Here is a 27,421-nt window from a genome sequence, read left to right on the forward strand (position 1 = left end):
CTTCACTCCTTATTAAATCACATTTCATGAACACAATCTCCACCTGTAGACAGCACTTCAGGTAGGAGGCTCTGAAGCACCTCCTTCCATTTCAGGAATGGCTATTGCTGTCTGTAGGCGCTGCAAGTACAAACCCAGCCATGACATGGACACACACGGCTCTAGGGACAGGGACACTGTGACTGTAGTGTCAGTCATGAAGAGGCAGCAGGCAGAGGGCCAGCATAACAGGCCAAGCATTTCTGCACTGTCTAGGTGCCCCTCTGCAAGGTACAACAGACTAAATATTGCAGAGATCAGTCTGTTTACTTTGAGCTTATGTGCCTGCGTGGGGCAGGACTAAAATAATCCCCCATGAGCCACGGAGCCTAATCCAAGGCAGTGAATAGATTGGAGGTTTGCATGGATTGCTGAGCATTATTGCTGAGGTGCCTCCTGTTTGAAGTCTGCAGGTAAACAACCCAGGCACTGGGTCAATGCAGGGTCAGCCAGAAGTTAATCTGCCTATTCATCTCTCATGCTGACATGCGAATAATGAACCTCTCCTACCTACAGCGTCGTGAGCCAGCACAGCTGTGGACACGCTCTGTCTAGCCTGCGCAGAGTGGCTCTGGAGGCACAGCTGTTTGAAGTCTGTGGGGGGGGGGGCGAGAGGGGGGGGTTTACCCAAAACCACAGAGCGGCCAAATCTCAGGGGACCTGCCTGTGACAGCCAGCCAATCCCCCCCCCCCCCACAAACCTCTATAGTCAGCATCACACATGCCCCATGTATTACCCTCCATACCTGTGTAATACTGCAGACAGCTATACTACAAATCATAAATAATACTGCAATCAGCTATACTACAAATAATTTATAATACTGCAGACAGCTACACTACGCATCATTTATAATACTGCAGACAGCTATACTACAAATCATAAATAATATTGCAGACAGCTTTACTACACATCACTTATAATACTGCAGACAGCTAATCAGGTCTGACCCTTTTTATATGATTGGGCCTTTGACCAAAACAGCCTAGGGCCTACCTGTGGCTTTTGTGGTCTGTAAAAATCATACAAACACAGCACCTGCATAAAACACCAAGAAAGGAGAGTAATCGTGCATAAAAAATGAATTGCAAATCCGAAATTAAATTTGTATATCTGTAACTGGACCTGTAGGCAAACATTTTGCAAGTACATTTCTGTGGTGATATTTACGACATCAGATTCACACACAAAGTCCACACTGCACGTCACACTGCATGTCACACTGCATGTCACACAGCTTTACAGGTTTGCATTGCACGAGAGTAGCTTAGACGGTTAGTACATCTGTTGTGCCATCTTGTGAAGATGGCGCCCTAGGCCAGCTTCACCGCCGGCGCCCCCTGTCTGAGACAAAGTGAAATCGGCTGGCTAAGTCCGCGCCCCCTCAGAAGATGGCGCCCTAGGCCAGCTTCACCGCCGACGCCCCCTCAGAAGATGGTGCCCTAGGCCAGCTTCACTGTCGACGCCCCCTTTCTGAGACAAAGTGAAATTGGCTGGCTAAGTCAGCGCCCCCTCAGAAGATGGCGCCCTAGGCCAGCTTCACCGCCGGTGCCCCCTGTCTGAGACAAAGTGAAATCGCCTGGCTAAGTCAGCGCCCTCTCAGAAGATGGTGCCCTAGGCCAGCTTCACCGCCGGCGCCCCCTGTCTGAGACAAAGTGAAGTCGGCTGGCTAAGTTGACGCCCCCTCAGAAGATGTTGCCCTAGGCATCCGCCTATGTCACCTAAATGAGGCATGAATACTGTACACCCACCTTAATATTATGGCTCATTTAATTTCAGCGGCTGATCCTAAGAGATGGTGATGGATATCAGTCAGGATGTGGAAGATGAGATTCCCTGTTTATAGTCAGAGTCAGGGAGGCTGTTAAGGGGGGAATGTAAAAGGGGTGTAAACCTCAACACATGAAGAGTGCAGAGAGACGGCCTATTTTGGGGGCAGATTTTGGTCTTGGAAATACTATCATAATACTATCATGTCCACTTATTCAGGTATTTAAAATACAGATGGGGATTTTCCATTATAGCAGGAAGTGTAACGTGATGCAGGACAGGAAATGTAACGTGATGCAGGACAGGAGGAATCCCAATGATCCGAACTGTTGCCCGAAATACTTGGTTTTTCACAGAATATAAACTTAATTTCTGACTGTCTCCTGCCTCTCCACATTTTCTTGTTTTTATTCGCAGCTTTAACATTTCCTACGATTCAGTTACATCTATTATTAGACTATTAGTGGATGTAATCATTGAGCCAAATCAGGTGATTTACATAGATAACGCAAACCCTCCTTACACTGTTGTAGCATCGGTTCCATCAGAAAAGAAAGACAGTTTTTCAGTCTCCCCTAGGTCCTATTACACAATACTCATAATAGCAAGTCCAATGAATGCACATTCCTGTAAATGTTGACTGTCATCTAAGGCCAAAGTCCACAAATATTTATATTCTGATTATATAAATTCAATTCATCCAGTATGTCGTTTGATGTTGGAAACAATTAAAACAGCAGGAGAACAACTGAAAATGAATTGCATCTTTCAGCACAATTAACAAAAAGCCCCCCCCCCTCTCTCTCTCTCAGGATATTCTCTGTACAAGACTTTAAAGGTCACGGGAGCCATCTTTGATGTGTCTATGAATGGAAGCGTATGATGTCATATTTCTTTACAACTCTTCGGTACTACTGGAACATAATTTATCATTTTAATTCAGAAATACAGTCTAATCAGAGGGAAGGGAAGGATAAAACTAAATAAAGTAAATCAAATTTGCATAATGGGGGCAATAAAGTTAATCTTAATATTCATTTTCATATCGGCAGTCAATCAAACCAGGGGTCCCGGTTAAAACGAACCGCGTGATAGATTCGTGAAGCCGGACGTGTGGGTACGTCCCGGATCCACACAGCGCTACACTGACATTGTTCATCTAACGCGAGTCATGGCGCACTAATAGTGTACATTTGACCTCCTCAGCACTCATAAAAAGACAAAACACCTGGCGTTAAAGTGACATTGAATATTTCTGCTATACTAATTCACATCAAACGCGCATATAAACAAAGCGGTGTCCCTGAACATAATCTGAAACCATAACAGCATCAATGACAACGACAACAACAACAACAATAACAATAACAATAATAATAATAATAATCAGCCTTTCAGCTCTGGCTCTCACACTGGGCACCTCAGGGTCCAGCTACGGCCTCCTCACCCTGATCACACACGGGTAAAGGAGGCTCCTTACCATATGCAGTTACACCAAAGGGGAGGAATGAAACGGCGAGACGATGAGAGGAGCTGCGGCTCCGCCCGCGACCCCCACCCCGTGTTTCTGAGACATCACCCCCCCCCCTCCATCCAGTCACGCTCTCGCTATTTCTCCGCCACAGACCTGCTTTCTTTTATCTTCATTCTTGGTTTCTTTCTTTCGCTCCTATGCATGTTACAGCAAAAGTGCGTCACTCGTCATCTCTGTCATACATATATCTAAAGCTCTGTGCTGTGAACAATGCTTATTATCTGCAGTATTTTGTTATGAATATATCGGAAATGCATGAATCTTGTAGAACTGGTAAATTTCCGTCCCTAATTATTCGGGAATATGTCTGTATCTTATTTTTTATTTAATAAATTACTGTATATAGAGTAGGAAAATCGAAACGGCCTTTTTATTTTCGCAACATGCACATTTTGTCATTTACAGAAAGTGCGCTCATGTTGACACTGCGGGATTTTACGGCTGCTGCCATTAATAACAATATAAAAGCGGCTTGGGGAACGCTGCAGCCCACATGAAGGACAGACATGACGGAGGAATTAAAAGGGACATTTCTGTATAATTAAATTCTGTTCCTGGATTTTCATCTGCCTCTACAAGTTTCTTTTTCGTCTTCGGGGTAAATATTCCAGAATTTTTGCAAAAATGGATGTTAAGGACCGTTAAGCGAATGGTTTTATTTGTATCCTTATTTTAAAGCAGTCTATAGTCACGAAGGAACCTATAAACGGAACGCGAGTCCATTGAGATAATAAATAAGATAATAGCGAGGCAAGATTATTTATCAAACGTTATTATAAAAACGTTAGTAAGAGGTCGGCAATAAACGGAATTAAAACGCCAGTAATTTAATGAAACCCAAAAGCTGAAGTTCGGTGAAATAACTGAAATTAGTAACAATAACTGTAATTTCCCCTAGTTGACTTACCTTTCGATTTCCTCGAGACAAGATCAAAAATATTATGCACGGAATTATTCAATTAATTATTACGTACTCAGTTAAAATTAGCAAAACTTTTGAAGCGTCACGTAAGTAGAAACACAGCAGTCATACTACAATAATCCTCTTTTTAATTAAGGGATTTTCAAATCCATACAGTAGCTTCGTGACCACGAATTCAACTCACAATGATACACACATTTTTACTGAATAAATTTTTGCTTAATTTCTGCACACCCCTACTTTTGGTGACATTCCTCGTCATTACCTGAAATCGGTTTTGTTAACTTTTTTTGCCACATTTCATTGAGCATCATATTAAAATGAAACATTATATAGACGATACTTTTTATATGCTATAAAATAATTGCAAAAATAAATAGATAATTAATTAAACCGATTCTCTCACGTAGCAACGCCGTATATTTATTGTGGTCGTTTGCTATATTATCCAGTGACATCTTTTTCTTTTTTTTTCTTCTGTCGCGCTAAGAATTTTTTCATAAAAATGAAAACTTTGCTCCACGTTCCTGAGAATATGTTGTTGTTATAACGTATGATCGCAGGTGTATTTTGAAGAAATAATAATACTGAGAAAAGCGATACCAAAAAGATAAATAATCGAAGTCCGCGGAATAGGCTGTTCTGCACCCGCAGTTCTCTGATCGCAGGTATTGGCGGTTTATTTGTTTTGTTTGTTTTGACAAAGCTTGGAAAAAAAGAGTTTTATTTTCTTGCGCGAGAATAAAAAATGAGCATTTACAAATTCCAGATTATAAGATCAATGTCTTGCTAATTAAGTTAAAATTCCATTTGGTTTGACAATGACAACAGACGCGAGATATTAACATGCACATTTATAACGTACCCAAGGCTTCACAATTACTTTGTAATTTAGTTCGGTACTTTTCTGCGGTTTATAGCTTAGACAATTGGCCTGGTTTTTATTACAGTATAAAGTGGCTGGGGTCTCCTCAGCTTGCACATGCCGCTATATCTACCTCCGTCAATCAGAGGGGCGGCCGATGATGCATCCTCACCCGGCAGTCATGGATAGGTAAGAGGGGAGGGGTGGGGGTGTGGAGAGGAGGGGCGGGGAGTTACTTCACGGAGCCCCAAACACTACGTCCCGTTATTACTACAGGAGCCGGGCTCCATTTCGGAGAAGTTCTATTCTTTGTGTTTAGTGAAATTGTTTCGCGTTTTTCTCATGCTGGAGACGTTCAGTCAAAGCAGATAAATACCCGATCTGGCGCCTGGTGGGAGCGACTTGTGCGGTGACCCGCTTCATTGGAACCCGCGGTCCGCATGGAGAGGTCCATCCACGAGCACCGCGGGAAGCTCAGAAAGATTCATTTCAGTTTGTTTGTGCCTTTTTTCAAATGAATTTTTTTAAAACTCATGGTGAGCGAGTTTCATGATGAAATGCGGTGTCTATAAAGTAACGGCATACTGGAAATGAAGCGGAAATCGAACGGTGGAAGCACCCAGTCTGTCCTTAGGATCTTCAGCCCGTCCTGAGCATATTTGCCAGCATCCACAAGTTTAAAGTGCGGCTGCGGTTCGCGGCTTCCCCGATTTTTTTCGGATCTTCTTCGGGTGACATTTGGGATTAGAACCGTTTTAGCTCCATAACCCCTGATTGTGGGGCTCGCCTGCAAAGCAGCCCGAAATGCCGCAGTTAGCGGGTGGAGGCGCCGGGGACCCTGAGCTCTGTGCTAACGATGAGATGATCCCCTTCAAAGACGAGGGCGACCCGCAGAAAGTGCAGATCTTCTCGGAGAGCGATAACCCGGAGGAAGAAGGCGATCTGGCCGACATTAAGTCATCGTTAGTAAACGAGTCGGAGACAAACCCCGACAGCCACGACGTGAGTCTATCCCGTTATTTATGGTTTATATGCAAATAGGCCAAAACATCTGACCCATTACAGTAAAATAATGTGTTAATTAACCATGGAGATCATTCTACATTTTCTTATCAACCTAAAGGGAAAATGTCTGGTGGTTAAGTTATGGCAACTACCCAAAACTACCAGGGAGGATAAATATGTGGACACCTACAACCTCAAACTGAAAGAGCTGCTTGGATGAGCAGTGAAACATTTCTACCTTTCAGATAGAAGTCCAGCTGCCATGACTCAAACACTAGACAATTTGACCTGGATGACTGAGAATCTTCACTGACTAAAGGGAAAATGTCACGCAGATCAGACAGCTATTCCAGCGCAAAACCACGTGGCTCTATCTCGACCTTTTAATTGTATATCTCATGTATACATAACTTGGTCTACTAATTGAACTGATATTTTATATACACCGAAAAAATAAAACAAAGCTGTTTTCTCATTCCAGTATCTGGAAATTATTAGTTTGTTCATTTAAATGTAACTTTCTTATTCATGTTTATGGGTGGACTGTTTTCACAGGCTAAACGGAATAAATTACTGGCACTGAGGCAGCTTCAAATATTTTGTGTGATGAATTACTTAACAAAATGGTCCCCACAAGGTCAAAATAACAGGTTTTTATCGCTCACTCACACACTCACACACACACACACACACACACACACACACACACACACACACACAGAAACATGCACATACATACAGACACATGCACACACAGAATCACACACACTGAGACACACACACACACACACACACGTAAGATAAAAGTAAAAAACAACAACTAACAACCCATCATTTTATGTTTTACTTTATTTTTGTGGTGACCGAAATTCAGGTCGTACACGTATTCTATGTATTTTGTGTATTAGTATTAAATAATTGCATTATTTATATGGAAAAACCTTAAAATTGTTTGTATGTGCTGATATTTTTCCATTATGTAATTATCTAAATCTCTATCATTTACTTTATTTTCGTATTTTCATTATTACTAATAAAAGTCTTTTAATTTTCTTTTTAAATTTAACTGTAGCAGATATTTACAGGAGAAGCATCACTCCCATTGCTTTGGTGGAATGTGGGGTTTACATTATTGGGTTTAACATAAAAATCTCCCTTATGTTCTGGGATTATTTGTTCTTGCATTCACATAGGCATAGCTAGTTAATAATGAAGACTTTGGTTGTGTGAGTGTTTTTTTTTTTTTTTTGGGGGGGGGGGCTATTTATGTGCAGGTTTATTGTCTGCACATGCAGTCATTCTTTCTGTGTAGTTTTCCTGCCTCCCACCAAAAACTGACTGCTGTCAATGTTTCCCATCAGGCAGCTAGAACCCAAGACCCTTTCCATGAGGACCCCAGAGCGCGTGGTGATGAAGGTGGGTGCAAAGAATGGAGCGTCAGTCTGCCTGGGTGCTAGAACACCAGGTTTGGCCATTAAGTAATAAAGGAACATTCCAGACTCCATTGTCGCAGCAGCATTTCCACTCCAGTAATAGCAAGGATAGTATTACTAAGGGCAGTATTACTGAGGGCAGTATTACTGAGGCCAGTATTACTAAGAGCAGTATTACTGAGGGGAGTATTACTGAGGCCAGTATTACTGAGGCCAGTATTACCAAGCATCTGATTCATAAATGAAATGTGCCACTTTTCAAAAAATGTGGGTTCGTTATTTTGACGATCACATTGATTGATCACATTGGTTATTCCTGCTGTTGGGCAATCTTTCGGTTAACTTTAACGAGAGCATCGTCGGTAGGTTGCCACTGGTGTGATTGTGGTTTCTTTACCACTGAAGCGCTTCAAGCAGGGTATCAAGATTACCTGAAGCACCTTCCAAAGTACAGAATAACTCACGAAGGCTCAGTGGTCCGTCTCCCTGGGGAGTGACTGGCGTCCTTAATGCGCGTCTATCCTGGAGCAGGACAGAGGACCAGGATGGCTGCTGTCAGGCTATTGTTCTTCCTTGAGGAGCCCTGGAGCTCTGAGTGCCAGCTGAGATGATCGTCCTCACGATGAGGCCGCTAGCAGCCACCCCTTTGTCCTCGTCCTTGCAGCATGCCTGTGTTCACATGTAGCTGTGGTGTATTTTCAGTCCTCATGAAAGTGAGAGCGTTCAGGTGCTAGACCCTGGTAAACCAGGGCATTTGACATATATCTGCTAATATGATCTGTTAACATATCTCTTCATAATGTTTTTATTTATTATTTTTTTTAAATGTCCTCTGATTCCACGGGTACAGGCTACGTGTGGGTAGAGGCTGTGTGCGGTACAGTGGTCTTACGGGGATGTGACACATGTTTGCTACTTGCAGGAAAGTATTGTGATGTGTACAAGGGACACTCGTACCCGGGCTACCCTGGCCTCTCCATGATGGACTCCTACCTGAACAGCGGCTCCCTTTCCTCGCCCATGCAGAGTCCTGTGAGTATCCCGGGTTCATGGCCAGCGCAGTGTTAGTGGCCCTGAAATGGATATGATCTGTGGGTCGTTCTCTATGCTCAAGCCTATGATGTTATTTTAAGATAATGCAGCAGGTTTGTGGCTGGCTGGCAGCTCTGGGATCAGTGACAGTGCAAGGGGCTGGTGTCTCTGAAGTCAGGGCCCTTACTCTATTGGAATGACTGCTTCCTCCTGTATGGTTTCACTTTCTGGACGTGATCCCAGCAGATGAAGGCTGATGCACGTTCAGGGCCCTGGCAGCTGGCTGCCATAATCCCGCTTTGTTCCCTTTGTGCTGGGGAGACACCCCGGATTTGCATAGCTTTGGTGCAGAGAGACACGGGCTGCGCTCTGTCCTCACTCTGTCAGGAGATGCTTCTCCTGCTCCTTTCATAGGCTGCGTCACTCTGTCTTCTATAAGGATCTGATCTCCTATGCTCAATGGCGTCTGGTCAGTCAGCAGACACTCGACAAACCTTTTCCCCCCAGAGCTCCTGCGTTCCAGACCCTTTTCCGGTACATTTTCTCCCTGGATATTCTCCTGCTTTCTGGTCCCTTTCTCTGCCCTAGATCTTCTCCCACTTTCTGGTCTCATTTTCCCTGAATCTTCTCCCACTTTCCATTCCCTTTTCTTCCTGGATCTTCTCCCACTTTCTGGTCTCATTTTCCCTGGATCTTCTCCCTCTTTCCATTCCATTTTCTTCCTGGATCTTCTCCCACTTTCTGGTCTCATTTTCCCTGGATCTTCTCCCACTTTCTGGTCTCATTTTCCCTGGATCTTCTCCCACTTTCTGGTCTCATTTTCCCTGGATCTTCTCCCTCTTTCCATTCCCTTTTCTCCCTGGATCTGCTCCTGAATTCTGGTCCCTTTTCTCCCTGGAGTTTGTCCTGTTTTCCAGTTCATTTTCGTTCTTTTCTTCCCAGGGGATAGGTCTGCCCCGGGGATATGTCCCCAGATATGTCCGGGATATGTAAATGACAATATCTGTGAATTCCAGGAAGTCAGGGAACTGCTTTCTGGTCTGTTACAAAGCAAACTGAGAAGATGTATATGTGTAACATGCTTTTTTTTTTTTACTAAACTTCATTCTCTGCAACACTAAAGGTGAAACTGAATTCAAATTTGAAATGCTCAGCTCATGCCATTGAAAGGTTGAGCTCTACTTTTTATGATTTGCTGTGGCCACACTGTGCCTGTCTGGGGATTCCCCCGGCCCGTGTGCAGACGTGTTGGGCCTCCACAGCTCATGGGAGGCTGGGTTAGGTGGCCTCATCTGGCCTTTGATGTGGATCTCATGGAATCTGCTCTTGACTGGGCCTGCAGACAGCCTGGATTTCCAGGGCTCAGCATTTGCTCAGTGGCTCTGATGGATGGAGGGGACCCTGCACATTCCCTAGATGCCCAGCACAGTGCCCATGTCATGCTGGGGGGGGGGGGGGGGGCTGCCACAGTTTGTGTGGGTTTAGCTGTGCTAACAGCTTCAGTGATCAGTAGTGTGAGCTTCTTCTTGTTTTGTTGTGTTGCATCCGAGCATCACTTGGGATTCTGCTTCTGAGAGACTGTGCACCATTGCTGGCCGATGGGGGTAACCTCAAATATTTAAATGGATATTGCTGTCTTATCCAAACAGTGACCGTGAGCCCTCCTTGGTGTGGTGGGTTTGAGGGTCATACTTCAGCCAGGTGCCTGTTATTAATGACCTTCATCCTCATCTCTGTGATGCCACTGTCCCCCCCCCCCCCCAGAATGCTGTGGCTTTGGCCTCCAGTGTTTAGGACCACATACAGAGCCAAAGCACAGGTTAACCCCAAATGTCTGGGGCCCTACTGAGCTTCAACCATACAGTCAGTGAAAATAGCTCTGCAAATCCACGGAGGTCATAGTTTGAAATCCAGACTCACAGCCAGGGCCATGGAACGTGCCATCGGTGGCCTGACTAAGGCCTCCGGAGGTGGCACTTAGTCTGAAGATGAATGTGAATGTTTGATGATAGAGAGCAGGAGTGACTCTTCTCTAGATGCTCCTTCTTCAGCATGAATAACTGATGTCAACCCTGGAAATGTTTGGGGAGAACAGAGATGATCATCCATCTCATAAGTGAGACCTTTTCTCTGTGAGGGCTTTTATTTTATTATGGGTTGTATATTACTTGTAGCTATAAAATGAAATGCACAAAAACATATGCAACGGTTAGTAAACATCAGATGTCAACGGCTGATCTGCATGCAGCCGTGGATGATGCTTTCTACAAGCCCCGTGGGGTCGTCTTAGAGGGCAGGAGGCCTTTGCTCAGCTGTCACTCAGACAGGTACAAGTTCTTAGAGGGGGTAGCTGATCACAGCCGGGGCTCCAGCCCTGACGAAATCACAGCAAATGCTTGATAAGATGATCTTAACCATTTCTATCCGGGTCACCTACATGAGAGGGGGCTTCAAAAATGCACAGGGCTCTGCAGGACTGTATCTGCTTTCACTGTAACCCTAACGGATAACCCTAACCCTAACCCAAACCCAAACTGGAACTCAAACTCGACTTGAACGCAGAACTGGACTCTGAGGCCATGAAATAGCGACAGTTGTGGTAAGTGACATTCCTGTCAGTTGACGCCTTGTTACAAAGTGAAAATGCAGAAACGTGAGTCGTGCTCAGGTCCTCCATGTTCTGACAGTGGATGATTGTTTTCGCGCTTCTGAAAGCTTAAGGCTTTTCATATCAAGGGGAAGGGCCATTAATTGTCTAGAAGGGATTATTCTGAAGGTCCAGCCGACACTTTTATTCGTGTTAATGGGCAGGGGGTCGCAGAGATGGACATAACAGTAACTCATGTGGTCTGGAGAGTGAAAAGAAGCCGCTTTGTGCGGCTGGTTCTCATTCTCAGAAAACTCTTAAAAGTCACCCGTTCCTTTCATATGGGCCTCGGGATTGAAAACAAATGGGCCATTTTCCCACTTCCTCTGAACTGCACAATTACAGAGCTGTGAAAATAAAACCCAGCCCCTGCTGCTTTCTGTGGGTCTCCTGCTCTCTCTCCCTCTCACTCCTTCACTCCCTCCCTTGCCTTCTCACTTTCTTTGTTTTTTGACTGTCGTTTTTGACAAAGCAGAAGCCTGCTGATGTCAGACTCGGTACCCAGAGCATTAAAGAAACGCAGGAAATGCAATCCAGCTGCAATCCGACGTGATGCTGCAGGACAGGGCTTGGTGGAGCGACCCCCCCCCCCCATATTCCCAGGGCGTGCATGCGCTCGCGGCCTTGGCTTTGATCTCTTCAAAGCCTCCTGCCTGCTCCTAGAGGGAGAGCCTTGGCTGCTGTTCACTGGAGCTGGGGCCGGGGGGTAGGGGTGGGGGGAGGGAAGGAGTGAAGCTGGCCCCCCCATCATTTCCAGCCTGAAATCAATCACAGTGCAGAAGCAATTATGTGTAATTCAACTAGACTAGTTGTGGAAGGGGGGTAGTTACCTGGGAGATAACAGTGGGTACATAAGGAGAAAATCACCGTGATGATCACCCATATATTTACCCATTTTACCCTGCTGGGTGAAGACGAAGATACGTTACATTATGTGTCAATGTACCAGAATGAAGCTAACTGTCTTTAGCCCATGAACCATCCTTTATAACAACCCTCCCCTGTCTTTAGCCCACGCCCCATCCTTCTCACTGACCCTCCCCTGTCTTTAGACCACGCCCCATCCTTCACACCGACTCTCCCCTGTCTTTAGACCACGCCCCATCCTTCTCACTGACCCTCCCCTGTCTTTAGACCACGCCCCATCCTTCTCACTGACCCTCCCCTGTTTTTAGTCCACGCCCCATCCTTCACATCGACCCTCCCCTGTCTTTATCCCACGCCCCATCCTTCACACGACCCTCCCCTGTCTTTAACCCACACCCCATCCTTCACACGACCCTCCCCTGTCTTTAGACCACGCCCCATCCTTCACACGACCCTCCCCTGTCTTTAGACCACGCCCCATCCTTCACACTGACCCTCCCCTGTCTTTAGCCCACGCTCCATCCTTCACACCGACTCTCCCCTGTCTTTATCTCATGCTCCATCCTTCACACGACCCTCCCCTGTCTTTAGACCACGCCCCATCCTTCACACTGACCCTCCCCTGTCTTTAGCCCACGCTCCATCCTTCACACCGACTCTCCCCTGTCTTTATCTCATGCTCCATCCTTCACACGACCCTCCCCTGTCTTTAGACCACGCCCCATCCTTCTCACTGACCCTCCCCTGTCTTTAGACCACGCCCCATCCTTCTCACTGACCCTCCCCTGTCCTTAGACCACGCCCCATCCTTCTCACTGACCCTCCCGTGTCTTTAGACCACGCCCCATCCTTCACACCGACCCTCCCCTGTCTTTAGCCCATGCCCCATCCTTCACAAGACCCTCCCCTGTCTTTAACCCACACCCCATCCTTCACACGACCCTCCCCTGTCTTTATCCCACGCCCCATCCTTCACACAACCCTCCCCTGTCTTTAACCCACACCCCATCCTTCACACAACCCTCCCCTGTCTTTAGACCACGCCCCATCCTTCACACGGCCCTACCCTGTCTTTAGACCATGCCCCATCCTTCACACGACCCTCCCCTGTCTTTAACCCACACCCCATCCTTCACACAACCCTCTCCTGTCTTTAGCCTAAGCCCCATCCTTCACACGACCCTCCCCTGTCTTTAACCCACACCCCATCCTTCACACGACCCTCCCCTGTCTTTAGACCACGCCCCATCCTTCACACTGACCCTCCCCTGTCTTTAGCCCACGCTCCATCCTTCACACCGACTCTCCCCTGTCTTTATCTCATGCTCCATCCTTCACACGACCCTCCCCTGTCTTTAGACCACGCCCCATCCTTCACACTGACCCTCCCCTGTCTTTAGCCCACGCTCCATCCTTCACACCGACTCTCCCCTGTCTTTATCTCATGCTCCATCCTTCACACGACCCTCCCCTGTCTTTAGACCACGCCCCATCCTTCTCACTGACCCTCCCCTGTCTTTAGACCACGCCCCATCCTTCTCACTGACCCTCCCCTGTCCTTAGACCACGCCCCATCCTTCACACCGACCCTCCCCTGTCTTTAGCCCATGCCCCATCCTTCACAAGACCCTCTCCTGTCTTTAGCCCAAGCCCCATCCTTCACACGACCCTCCCCTGTCTTTAGCCCACGCCCCATCCTTCACACAACCCTCCCCTGTCTTTAACCCACACCCCATCCTTCACACAACCCTCTCCTGTCTTTAGCCTAAGCCCCATCCTTCACACGACCCTCCCCTGTCTTTAGCCCACGCCCCATCCTTCACACTGACCCTCCCCTGTCTTTATCCCACGCCCCATCCTTCACACAACCCTCCCCTGTCTTTAACCCACACCCCATCCTTCACACAACCCTCCCCTGTCTTTAGCCCACGCCCCATCCTTCACACAACCCTCCCCTGTCTTTAACCCACACCCCATCCTTCACACAACCCTCTCCTGTCTTTAGCCTAAGCCCCATCCTTCACACGGCCCTCCCCTGTCTTTAGTCCACGCTCCATCCTTCACACTGACCCTCCCCTGTCCTTAGACCACGCCCCATCCTTCTCACTGACCCTCCCCTGTCTTTAGACCACGCCCCATCCTTCACACGGCCCTCCCCTGTCTTTAGTCCACGCTCCATCCTTCACACTGACCCTCCCCTGTCTTTAGACCACGCCCCATACTTCACACCTGTCCCCTGTTTGAAGTGGCACAGTGGGCCTGATGGGGGTGCGCATCCAGTGAGGACTGAGTCAGCAGATTCAGTCTTTGAGTTACAACATCCATTCCATCCAGTGTCCAAAAAGGAGAGAGATGCAATGGGGGCATGATATGATCTGGTTCTGATTGGAGGTCTTCGCATCTCATGGGAATTAGCACGAGTGGAAGTGACTCTTTTTTGAGCGGCTTTGTGGCTCTGTGTGTCCCAGCTGCTGGTCTCCGGTTAATAGAGAGGGCGGTGGTCACCACTTGATTTCATATGTGGCTCGCTTGATCTGTTTGGAGATCTCAGTGCCACAGTGCTGTGCAGGAAAAATTCCTCACTATAAAATATGTTGCTGTGTTCCTCTTGGTAGGACACGATGAAGGGGTTCTGGCTGCTGACCCTCATACTGAGACAGAGGAATGGAGTGAGGGTTAAGGTCAGGGTTAGGAGAGCGCCTGAAACTCTACACAAAGCTTCATTTAAGGTTGATCCCCCAGGGCTACACCCCACTCTCTTTTCCTCAGAACAGGTGTTTACGTGTTAACAAGACCTATTGTTAAGCTTCCTTTGAAAAACTCAATCACCAGTGAGCTGAAAGGGTACTCCTTGTAAGGCCTGACATGCAGAACAATACAGGCTCTCTCACAGAAGGCTGTGCCTGTTATCCTGGAGAGTCAGGAGGAAGTGGTGTAGGTTCACTTGGCGTGTTCTGCTATAATGCAAACGGTTTAGGGTCGTAAAGCTGAATAGAGCACTTGGCTCATGTGGGATTTTACACTCTGCGATCAAATAATTGACACATTTTCAATTGCTTCAGAGGTTTGGTGCCACACTGTGATATCAGATACCTGCCAACCATTCCATGCCCAATCCACTCTGGCTCCCTGTAACAATGTGTCTTGGATCCCTGGTCTGCATTTTATGACTAATATGTTTCTGGAAGTGTGATGCTTTACATATACTTGAGCCCGTATGGATACCCCATCCCATACAAATACTTGATCCTTTATAGATGCCCAATTCGGTATGGATTCCCAAGCCACTATGGATACCTGATCTTCATTGGATGCTTGATCCCATATGGATATTGAATCCCATACGGATACACAAACCCGTTCCCATACCTGTTCCTGTGTAGATGCTTGATCCCATATGGATACCCAAGCACATATGGATACCAGATCCCATACAGATACTGAAGCTTATATGGATCCCCTTCTCGTATAGGTGCAAGATCCTGTATGGATGCCCAATCCTGTGTGGATAAATGTATACATATGAATACCCGAGCCTGTATGGATACGTAATCTAATATGGATTCTTGATCCCATATGGATACCTGAACCCATACAGATACTCAATTCTGTGTGCATATGTGGTCCTATATGGATCCCGAGCCTGCATGGGTACCAAATCTCATATGGATCCCTGAACCCATATGGATGCCCGATCCCATATGGATGCTTGATATAGTATGGATACCCATCCCATAGGACAGATTAACCCCAGCTGAGGGACTATGCTTTTGAAAGATGCATGGGGTGATGACATAGTTTAAGGGTCTTGCGCCTGCTCACCAAGAACCAGCTGCGTCCCGACTCCCCTGGTTAAGGAAGATGGCAGGGCTGTGAGGAGCTGAGGGTCACCTCAGTGGAAGGTCATATCTCTCTTGTGTCTTTGACAGCACCCCTGTTGCTGACGCAGGCTGAAGGGCTCAGGAGGGATTACTAGACCCGGGTACCCCAGGTTTTCCAGCTCTCTGCTCCCCCCCATACTTAACACATGCCCCCTGCTGCCATCCCAGTAACACACTCACACCCATCATATACCCAGAACAGGAGCGGTGCAGTTCTGTGTTTCTGCAACCATGTCTATCACATTCATCTGAGATCATTTTAAGCTGAGCTCCATCTTGCCTGTTCACTGTACGTTTATTTCCACATGTATCCTTGCTCATAATAAATTCAATTAACATCCTCTAAAGATCAAGAAAGTGACATTTACTTCACTTTTTATATGTACTGGCATCCAAAATACATGTTGGTATTTTGGGGTCCTGATTGCAGAATAGCTGTCTTCTTGATATGCTTGTTCGGTCATGATGTTCAGGACAGAATGGGTCTCATTTTGGTATTTTGTGGTCCTGTTTGCAGAATAACCGTCTCCTTGCTGTGCCTGTCTGACCATGACATTCCGGGCTGAGCGGGTCTCAAACATCCTGCCATCTTCTTGAATCTGCTAATCCCAGCAATCTTGTTTCCATGGCATCCAGTGCATAACCTGCTTCGTCTGCATGGCTTCCTACTCTAGTCATACAAATCGGGAAGACATGATATGTCACTCTCCAAATCCCAGTGTCGCTTTCCATTTTCTGCTCTGAAGAGTGTTGGGAATGTGGGGTAAGTTCTGGGCCAGCAAGAAGCACAAATGGACAGGAGAAAATTAGGCTGGGAATTTGGATGCTTCTTAACTTGGTTTCCTCCTAAGCCACGAGCCATTTCAGGGATCACCAGTTCTGATCCGTAACCAGATGCCCTCAGTGAGCACAGACTCAGTGGGCCTTATACTAACCTACATGTTCTTCCAAAGTAAATCCATGTGTACCTGATACAGCCTGTGGGTGGTGCTGTCTTCTCCAGGAACGCTAACTAGGCCGGCCCTGCATGAAAGATTTCTCTGAAGACCACATGTGAACCGTTTAGCTGTGCTCATCATGTCACTCCGTGATCATCAGTGATACCCATTAATGATGTTCTCATCTGTCCCCCTCCCTCTTCCTCCCTCTCCCTCTGTCCCCCCCTCCCTCTCCCCCTCTCTCTCTATTCTTCTCCTCTCTCCCCCTTTTCTTTCCCCCTCTTTCTCTCTCTTTCCTTCTCTCATCCTCTCCCTCTCACCCCTCTTTCTCCCCCACTCCCTGCCTCGTCTCACCCTCTCTCTCCTTCTCTCGTCCACCTCCCCCTATCTCTCCCCTCTCTCCCTATTTCTCTCCCTCTTTCTGTCCCTCTCTCCCCCCCTCCCTCTATCTCTGCCTCTCTCTCCCCCTTCCTCTCTCCCCCTCTTTCTTTCCTCACTCAAAGGCAAGACGGTAGCTTGAATTAAAATCCCCCGCCTTCTTATCTCCCTCCCCCAGGAAGGCTAATGTGAGCTGAAAGGCGTTAAATTGAAAGTGGACTGACGATGATGTCGTTTAGCTAACTAGCGACACGCCACAGTCCCGGTCTGCTCCACTTTGCCGTCCCGTTGGACATGGCAGAGTGGGGTAATTACAGCCCATTCTTCTCTGGCATACTGATCACAACACCCCTCAATGACCTACTTTCAGGCAAAATTCCGAAAGTTTAATGTTAATGATTCTTTTTGCTGTTAGATCTCATTTTCATTAGGAAGCCATTCAAACTCAAACTCAAACCCCCCTCAAACCTAACCCTAAACCTAACCCCTAACCCTAACCCTATCCCTTAACCCTGCCCATACTTAGGCATTTCCACTAACTTCTTCAGCTTTGCCTTGCTACTCTGATTTAGCTTACAGGTGAACAAGGTCTTCCAAGTTGGTTTTTAAACCTTGGCTTTAGTTACTTTAGATAGATCTTGTTAAATGAGAGAATGTTTTGTTTTTGGTGAAGTATCATTTATGTCTTTTAAACTGATGTATCTGTCATATCTGGCCTCTCTTCGGGGTCCTGCTGCATAGTGCCTTACAGCTGCGCTGGATTCGGCCATATAGTGGAGCTTTTACTGTTGTTATTTGCTCTCTCTTTGATCTTTCCTTGGATTTGGGTTCGTCAGTTTGTTTTGTTATTCACAGTCAGATGCAGTGAATCAGGCATTTGCGCAGGCCACAGGATAACATGATGAATCAGACACCTTTGCAGGCTGCTGAATGATGCAGTGAATCAGGCATCTGCGGAGGCCGCAGGATGACATGATGAATCAGACACCTTTGCAGGCTGCTGAATGATGCAGTGAATCAGGCATTTGCGCAGGCCACAGGATGATGCAGTGAATCAGGTATCTGCGCAGGCCGCAGGATAACATGATGAATCAGACACCTTTGCAGGCTGCAGAATGATGCAGTGAATCAGGCATCTGCGCAGGCCGCAGGATGACATGATGAATCAGACACCTTTGCAGGCTGCAGAGTGATGCAGTGAATCAGGCATCTGCGCAGGCCGCAGGATGACATGATGAATCAGACACCTTTGCAGGTTGCAGAGTGATGCAGTGAATCAGGCATCTGCGCAGGCCGCAGGATGACATGATGAATCAGACACCTTTGCAGGCTGCAGAATGATGCAGTGAATCAGGCATCTGAAAGGCCGCAGGCAAGGTGGAGCAGAGCCAGAAATTCGGTGCCCCTAGGTGAATAAACCCTAAGTGGCAGCTGCATCAGGGCACCTACATGTCCCTAATTATTGCCAGGCTAGCCCCTAGGACACACAGCTGCCCTTTTACGAGATAAACCCCATTTATCTGTCAGCGGCAGAGTTAGCTGGGAGCTCTGTTCCACTTCTGGCATTTGGCAGCTTGCACTTTTCAGGCGAAGCCTTTGTGTTTCCCTACATTCAAATGTGCCAAGGTTTATTTTGAATGTGGGACTGGATGGTGTCATGTGACTAACATGACATCATCTTCTGCTTTACCAAACAGGAGCCTGGTCTTTAAAGGGAGCATCTGCCCTCCTGAGGTTTAAAGAGGTCTACAGTAACATAAGTAAACAGAGCTTGATTTGACAGTCCCTCCCGTTTCTTTTTCCAGCTGAACCGGGTCCCGATGTTGCAGCCATCACATGCGGTGCACCCGCTCACCCCCCTCATCACATACAGCGATGAGCACTTTGCTCCTGGCCCCCACACAGGGCAGCACCCACCTGACGTCGATTCAAAGTCAGGTAAATGAGGCCAGTCTCTGAACAACATATAGGAATATGGTAAGTTTGTCAGCAGTGAGATCAGTAGTGTCATCGGCATTGAGATTAGGAATGATACCATCAGTGTGATCCTGAATGTGATCAGTAGTGAAACCAGCAATGAGATGCAATGAGATGAGCAGTATAATTGGCAGTGTCATCAGCAGTGAGACCGGTAGCGTGATCAACAGTGCGATTGGCAGTGGGACTCAGGAAATCAGGAAAGGATCAGGAAAGAGACCACGAAGTGTAATCATCAGTGAGACCAGGAGTGTGATCAGCAGTGATACCGACGGTGGGATTGGCAGTGGAGACAGGTAGCATGATCAGCAGTGAGATCAACAGTGTGATCAGCAGTGAGATCAGCAATGAGGCTGACAGTATGAGCGGCAGTGAGACCAGCAGTGAGACGCGGTAAGATCGGCAGTGTGACTGGTAGTGAGACTGGCAGCAAAACTGGTAGTGTGACTGCCAGTCAGACTGACAGTATGATTGGCCATGAGATTGGCAGTTTGATCGGCATTGAAACCGGCAGTGTGATTGGTATGTGCGTTTACAGAAACGTATTCAACACCTGTGAGATTTAAGAACTCCGCAGTGCAATTCTGTAATTCTGTTTTAATTAAGGTATGCCTCATTTGCATGCTTACGGCATCAAAGGCCATTGATTTCACTATGTTTCCTGTGTTCCTTCAGACATGCCAAGGCATCACTTGGTACCCGACCTTCCCGGCTTCTACCCACTCTCTCCAGGAGGAGTGACTCAGATGGCCCCCCCGCTGGGATGGTAAGTTTTCTCTTTTATGTCGTAAATTTGTCTTTCTGTGGAGAGATCTGGAATATAGGAGACATCCTGCACATTGAATGATATCCAGACATGGGACATGCTGAACACAGAATGATATCTGGACAGGGCACATCCTGTACACAGAATGATTTATGGACAGGGCACATCCTGTACACAGAATGATATATAGACAGGGGACATCCTACACACAGAATGAAATACGGACAGGGGACATCCTACACACAGAATGAAATACAGACAGGGGACATCCTACACACAGAATGAAATACGGACAGGGGACATCCTACACACAGAATGATATATGGACAGGGGACATCCTACACACAGAATGAAATACGGACAGGGGACATCCTACACACAGAATGAAATACGGACAGGGGACATCCTACACACAGAATGATATACGGACAGGGGACATTCTACACACAGAATGAAATACGGACAGGGGACATCCTACACACAGAATGAAATACGGACAGGGGACATCCTACACACAGAAGGATATATGGACAGGGGACATCCTACACACAGAATGAAATACGGACAGGGGACATCCTACACACAGAATGAAATACGGACAGGGGACATCCTACACACAGAATGATATACGGACAGGGGACATCCTACACACAGAATGAAATACGGACAGGGGACATCCTACACACAGAATGATATGCGGACAGGGGACATCCTACACACAGAATGAAATACGGACAGGGGACATGCACCTTGCACACAAAATGATCACCGGGCAGGGGAGTCCTGCACATGCTGCTGTCATGTCGTATGGTGGGGGAGGGGCTTTCTCTCTTCCTCTGCTGTTGTGCCATGTTGGGGGGGGGTGTCCCCCTCCTGGACGCTCTGAAAGGGGTTCCTTTTCTAAAGAGCCCATCTGTGAATTTGCTTTTTGTCCAATGCAGGTTCTCCCCGCACATGTTGTCGGCCCCCCCACACCTCCCCGCCCCCCCGGCAACCTCCATTCCCCACCCGGCCATCGTGCATCCACAGATCAAGCACGAGTCGCAGCAGGATGGCGGCCTCCTGCACATGTGAGGTTCCTGCGCCTCCGTGTTTTAGATGAGTTCTGGGAGGCTCCTCTCCTTTACATGTCACTTTCTCTAATGATGCATTAATCTAAGGTCCATGCTGATAAACCTGAAAACTGTAGCTACTGAAAGGTCGCATGCACCCCTCTCTTGCCTGCTGTCACAGCCATATTCCCCCCCCCACCCCACAGGAAGCTGCATCATGAGCAGAGGAAGGAACAGGAAGCCAAGAAGCCGCACATCAAGAAGCCACTGAACGCCTTCATGCTCTACATGAAGGAGATGCGGGCCAACGTGGTAGCCGAGTGTACGCTGAAGGAGAGCGCTGCCATCAACCAGATCCTCGGCCGGCGGGTGGGTGGGGATCTGCAGGGTGGGTGGGGAGCTGTAGGGTGGGTGGGATGCAGCTACAGGGTGGCCGGGGTACTGTAGGGTGGGCGGGGCACTGCAGGGTGGGCGGGGAGCTGTAGGGTGGTTGGGTCACTGCCACAGGGTGGGTGGGGTATTGTAGGGTGGGTAGGGACCTGCAGGGTGGGAGGGGAACTGCCACAGGGTGGGTGGGGCGCTGGCACAGGGTGGGAGAGGACCTGCCTCAGGGTGGGCACGGAGCTGTAGGGTGGGTGGGGCACTGCCACAGGGTGGGTGGGGCGCTGCTACAGGGTGGGCTGGGCACAGCATGTGGGTGGGGAGCTGCTACAAGGGGGAGGGGTGCTATAGGGTAGGCGGGGCACTGGCACAGGGTGGGTGGGATGCTGTAGAGTAGGTGGGGTGCTGCTACTGGGTGTCGCCTGGGGGTTGGGGCACTGCGGGGGGGCAGGGTACTGCAGGGAGTTGGCACTGTCACCTCACATCTGGGAGCAGGGTCCATGTGTGTGCGGTTTCCCGTGTCATTGTGGGGTTTCCTCCGGGTTCTCTGATTTCCCCCTACAATACAACAGCATCCTGAAGCTAATTGGAGTTACAAAGTTGTCCTTAGGTCAATGGGTTGGTGTCCCATCCTGGGTTGTTCCCTGTCTTGTGCCCGGAGCCTTCAGGATAGGCTTCAGACACCCAACAAACCTGCATAAGACTAGTGGTTTCAGAAAATGGATGGGAGGATAAATCATCAGCTTCAGTGCTCATTTCCCGACATTTGTAATAATAAATAATACAGGAATGACATATTGAATTAGTGTTGTTTAATTGTATGGGCCTGACCTCTGAAATCCACAGCTCCCCCCACAGGTGTGGAGGGTAATCGCTGTTAAAGCACCGTGACATTACGAGCAGCATCCGCACATTAATGTATTTGTCTGGCTCTTTTTCTGCCTGTTCACTTAGGCTCTTTCTGCGCACTCTGCTTTCTTTCTGGGTCAGCCTGTAACTGGCACGTTTAATCTTCCCCCAAAACAGTGGCATGCTTTATCCCGCGAGGAGCAAGCTAAGTACTACGAGCTGGCGCGCAAGGAGCGACAGCTTCACATGCAGCTCTACCCTGGCTGGTCTGCTAGGGACAATTACGTAAGTACCAGCGTGTTCATCGTAAATCGCAAATGGACAGTATCATAGGACTGTCTGTCCACTGTAAGGAGACAGCATCATGTTATTGTGTGTCTACCTTAACGGGACAGTGTCATGTGACTGTGTCTACCTTAACGGGACAGTGTCATGTGACTGTGTCTACCTTAAAGGGACAGTGTCATGTGACTGTGTCTACCGTAAAGGGACAACATCATGTGATTGTGTCTACCGTAAAGGGACAGTGTCATATGATTGTGTGTCCAACGTAAAGGTTGGGTTGTAGAGTGCTTTGGTGTGGATTCATTCTTAGAGTCATTTCCTGGGTGTTTCTTAGGGGAAGAAGAAGAAGCGGAAGAGGGAGAAGATCCAGGAGGTCTCAGCAGGTAACAACTGCTGTCCCTTAGAGGCTCTGAGTCACTCATGATCCCACTCTGTCCCCGAGATTCCTGCTCTGTCCCTCGGTGTCTCGCTGTATCCCTCTGGGTCCTCCTCCTGTGACTGTTACTGAGGTTCCTAAGAATATCCTGGGCGGGGTGGGGGATCCAATCCACACACCAGAGCTATACTGTGTTCTGACGTTTGGCTGTGACAGGAAGGCTGCGTGGTTTCCCCCTCAGTACAGCCTCAGTATCGAGCACTGCCCCCCCCTTAATGCCACACCCCACCCATCCTACACATCCATCTGAGCTTCAGCTGGTGCTCCTGCATTGTCACCCCCCCCCCCCAAATTGCTCATTACAAGCCATACGCTTGTTGCTTACATGTGAACTCGCTGAGGACTGTCCACATCTGTGTCAGAAGGCAAACATTAAATCTCTCCCACATTTCAGGCCAAAGAGTGACAACCTCGTATATCTCAGATAAGAGACATGTGCTGCACTCTGCACCTGGATAAAGAGCCTCTTGAGCTCACTGGCAGGCAGTTCTTCCTCTCTGCTTTGCTCTTTCTCTCCCTCCCTCACTCCCATCTCTGTCTTTTACTCACTGTCTCTCACACATACGTCTCCTGAAATCCCTGATTATTCTCTCCTCTTGATGTGCTTCTTAATCCTCCAGGTCTAAATCCCCCTGTGGTGAGCGCCGAGCCACTCAGACATTGTCAGGCTGGTTGGCCTGTGTGTGTATGTGTGTGTTTTTCTGCATTTCCCGGAGCCCAGGGGTCCATGTCAGAGTCTGGAGCTGCTCTTGCTGTCCTGGACATCCGTGTTGTGGTTGACAAGCTTCCAGAGTAGTGTGTGTGAGAGAGGGTTGTTGTGAAGGGTGTTCGTGAGGGTTGTGCGAGGGGGTGTGCCATATGAGTGTGTGTGGGGGATGTATAGCTCACAGTGGTTGTGTTTAGCCACTGGATGTCTCCTTTATCCTGAAGATGCAGATCTGCATTATTATTTGTTTTCGGCGCAGCTCAATGAATAGGGACAACTGCCAAATTCAGATGTGACCCTTTTTCTGTGTGGTCTTTGAAATAAATACTAAATAAATGAAAACCTCAGTGGCTGTAATGCCCTGTGACAACCTTCAGCTAATCAGCATAAAGCCCAGAACTCCAAGCCTTTCAGAGGCATTGAATCTATGCAGATTCTGTGGCCTGGAGGGAGGAGCTTAAATCGGGATGCAGAAAACCAGCAAGGAATTTATTTGGCCGCTTCTTTCCAAGCTGCCACGTTGCATTTTAGTCTGTACCCTGAAAATGTATGATGTGCTCAATCCTATTTATGACATTTACACATTTTGAAAAAAGGATTATACTATTCATAGGTCCTGATATTTTCTTTCTTGGACCAAATTTATTGTGAAAATAACCTTTTCTGAAACATTAGAGTGAAACAGAGCAGCTACATATCCAGCCTGCTTTGCTCCATCTAGTGATTCGGGTGGTCGACCCATAACCCGTGAGTCGGGCAGGTTTAGGTCAGCTTACCAGAAAATATGGCAAAATACTGCACATGCCAGCCCATGTCCTGCACTCCCGTTCTCCGACCCACACTCTCCTGCCTTCATGTCCCTTGCTCCGTACCCTCCTTCTCACCTGTCCCCAGGTCTGCGCCCTCCTACCCTATCGTCCCCTAGTCCGCGCCCCCCTGCCCTCCCGTACCCTGGTCCGCATCCCACTGCCCTCCTGTACCCTGGTCCGCGCCCCCCTGCCCTCCCGTCCCCTGGTCCGCGCCCCCCTGCCCTCCTGTACCCTGGTCCGCGCCCCCCTGCCCTCCCATACCCTGGTCCGCGCCCCCCTGCCCTCCCGTACCCTGGTCCGCATCCCACTGCCCTCCCGTACCCTGGTCCGCGCCCCCCTGCCCTCCCGTACCCTGGTCCGCGCCCCCCTGCCCTCCCGTACCCTGGTCCGCGCCCCCCTGCCCTCCCGTACCCTGGTCCGCGCCCCCCTGCCCTCCCGTCCCCTGGTCCGCGCCCCCCTGCCCTCCCGTCCCCTGGTCCGCGCCCCCCTGCCCTCCCGTACCCAGATCCATACCCTCCCTGCACTCTCATTCTCTGGCCCTCTAGCATCCTCTGTCTAGTGACACATCACCCCTCCGGCCTCTCTCTGTGGCTTTGTTCAGCCTGACGTCCATTTTCCTTTCCAGGGGAGAAACACGCCGACTCTCTGTCTGCATTCAAAGCGAGAGCCCCGGCTGTGGGCCCCGTTGTGAAGATTGAGGCCTGTTAAATCAAGGGCCATCCCACACTGAACTCTGCTGGGGGCCTCAGAACATAACGAGGTCCGTCAGTTGTGGCTCCTCAGCCGTGGCCCTTCACTGAGACCCCCACACCAGAGACACTGAACCAGAGTCACAGCCGCCTGCCACCGTTCTGCGTGGCGCCCCCTCAGTCTGCTGGTGCCACTGACCCCACAAATGCTGGACTGTGTGTATTACTCTTTTTGTTGAGGTTGCCTTGTACCCCCGCCCAGAACTTTGCCCAACAGCCCCCCCTCACCCCCCCATTCGAATGCATATTCTGTGTGGGGGGGGGGGGGGTGTCCCTTGCAGCCCCCAGGGCCTGCCGGGCTGGTCTCGTCAGGGAAAGCACACAATGGTGCCAAGAAGCTACTTTATTATTCAGATATATTTTGAATTTTATATGTTTGATTTTCGGATGTATATTTTATGGTTGTTCCTTTTATTTTTCTATATGAGCACAGGGGTTCGAGGCCCCTTTTGATAACTGTGTAACAGACAGTCACCTCTCAGTATCTGTCAGCTATGAAGTGACGCCCACGACCTTCAGGATGTGATGATCTTTTTATACTTTTACAAGCAAGATTTGGACAAACCTGTTAGACCTGGTGCTGAAGATGCCTCTGCTCGCTTGTTCTAAATGGACAAATGTATTAATTCGTAAATATATTCATGCCATCAGCCAGCCTTTGTTCACTGCTTCATATTCATTGCAGCCTATAGTCTGGACTTATGCCATTTTGATTCCACACAGGAGTTAAATTAAGGAGTAAAATTTTAAAGAAGGTTAAAATATTCTTTCAACTTTTTAATCACTGTCACCTTGAATCAAAATTGCAGGTTAAATGTGTTTTTTTGTGCTTTTTTTTTTTAAAGAGATCAGCAACGAAACACTAGGTAATGCGAGTTGGAAAATAAATGGCTTGAAAACGAAACTGCTGTAAAATCACTGAGTGCATCAGCTAAATGCAGTAGCTGGGGGCAGCGCTCCCACATCTCACAGCCAGCAGGGGGCAGAAGAACATATCAGAGGAAGTATTAGTCGATACCTGATCTCTACTCGGGGCGACAAACCAGCTTTGCGGTACGGGGGATTGACGAGCGATGGGGTTTAATCAGCAAAGGGCCAGAAAACAGGAAGCAAGTGATGAGGACGGGCAGGTGTGTGTGCATCTTGCACCTGAAGGTTGCTGGCTCCCGGTCCAGTGGGGGGCGCCATTACAGTTAGGCACTCTTTGAGACACACACCTATATACAGGTAAAGGGCTCCAAGCACAGGACCGGCTGTCCATGCAGATTTTTTTTTTTTTGGGGTGGTGGGGGGGGGGGGGGTGGTGTTAATGGTTTGTTCAATGGTCCAAAGAAAATGTGATTATTCTGCAGAGGCTAGGGCTTGAACCAGTGACCATTCGGTGCCAGGTGTAGAGGCCTGAGCCACACACCGCCTCCTGATGTTTCCATTTGGCAGAAGTGATGGGTTCATTCTAAAATGTTGATTCATTGAATAAGAAGTAGTACAGTAATGAAATTTCCTGGAAAATGAAAAGTGGCCAGATAGTTATTGGTGACGCTATATTTTACTGCCACCTTGTGTGAGAACAGGGAAATGACACAGCAGTCAGCACGGAGGATGAGCCAATGAGTGGAATGCTTCATTCACACAACATGCAGGTATCATGAATACCTGTCTCTTAATAAAGCGTATTTTACATTTGATAATATATATAGATAAATATATAGATATAACAAAATAAATTTACAAAAGAGAGGAGGCCTTTTGGCCCATCAAGCTCGTTTGGGGAGAACTTAACTAATAGCTCAGAGTTGTTAAAATCTTATCTAGCTGATTTAAAGGAACCCAAGGTTTTAGCCTGCACTGCTTGAACAGGAAGACTATTCCATACTCCACTTACACGCTGTGTAAAGAAGTGTTTTCTCAAATTCAGTTTAAAATGTTCTCCCGCTAATTTCCACCTATGGCCATGAGATCTAGTATTTAAACTAATATTGAAGTAGCCATTTGGCTGAACAGCATCCAGACCTGTTAGAATCTTATATACCTGGATCATGTCCCCCCTTAGTCTCCTCTGCTGGAGACTAAACAGATTCAGCTCAGCTAACCTCTCCTCA

General features: G+C 48.1%; 1 protein-coding gene across 1 annotated transcript; it reads left to right on the forward strand.

The window, feature by feature from the left end:
- The first annotated feature begins 5,417 nt into the window (after positions 1-5,417).
- On the forward strand, positions 5,418-26,094 carry LOC125705052 (lymphoid enhancer-binding factor 1-like). Its single transcript, XM_048971377.1, has 10 exons — positions 5,418-6,133; positions 7,498-7,552; positions 8,492-8,601; positions 19,118-19,250; positions 19,965-20,055; positions 20,997-21,125; positions 21,314-21,476; positions 22,515-22,622; positions 22,957-23,005; positions 25,199-26,094. Exons 1-10 carry the CDS (start codon positions 5,936-5,938, stop codon positions 25,279-25,281), a joined length of 1,119 nt encoding a protein of 372 aa, XP_048827334.1. The 5' UTR covers positions 5,418-5,935; the 3' UTR covers positions 25,282-26,094.
- Positions 26,095-27,421: the final 1,327 nt, after the last annotated feature.

This window comes from Brienomyrus brachyistius, chromosome 12 (genome assembly GCF_023856365.1).
Source record: "Brienomyrus brachyistius isolate T26 chromosome 12, BBRACH_0.4, whole genome shotgun sequence".
Classification (NCBI taxonomy): Eukaryota; Metazoa; Chordata; class Actinopteri; order Osteoglossiformes; family Mormyridae; genus Brienomyrus; species Brienomyrus brachyistius.

Coding starts and splice junctions, on each gene's coding strand:
- LOC125705052 (XM_048971377.1), top strand. CDS start 5,936: ATGCCGCAGTTAGCGGGTGGAGGCGCCGGGGACCCTGAGCTCTGTGCT. Junction 6,134..7,497: donor CAAACCCCGACAGCCACGAC/GTGAGTCTATCC, acceptor GTTTCCCATCAG/GCAGCTAGAACCCAAGACCC. Junction 8,602..19,117: donor CCTCGCCCATGCAGAGTCCT/GTGAGTATCCCG, acceptor TTCTTTTTCCAG/CTGAACCGGGTCCCGATGTT.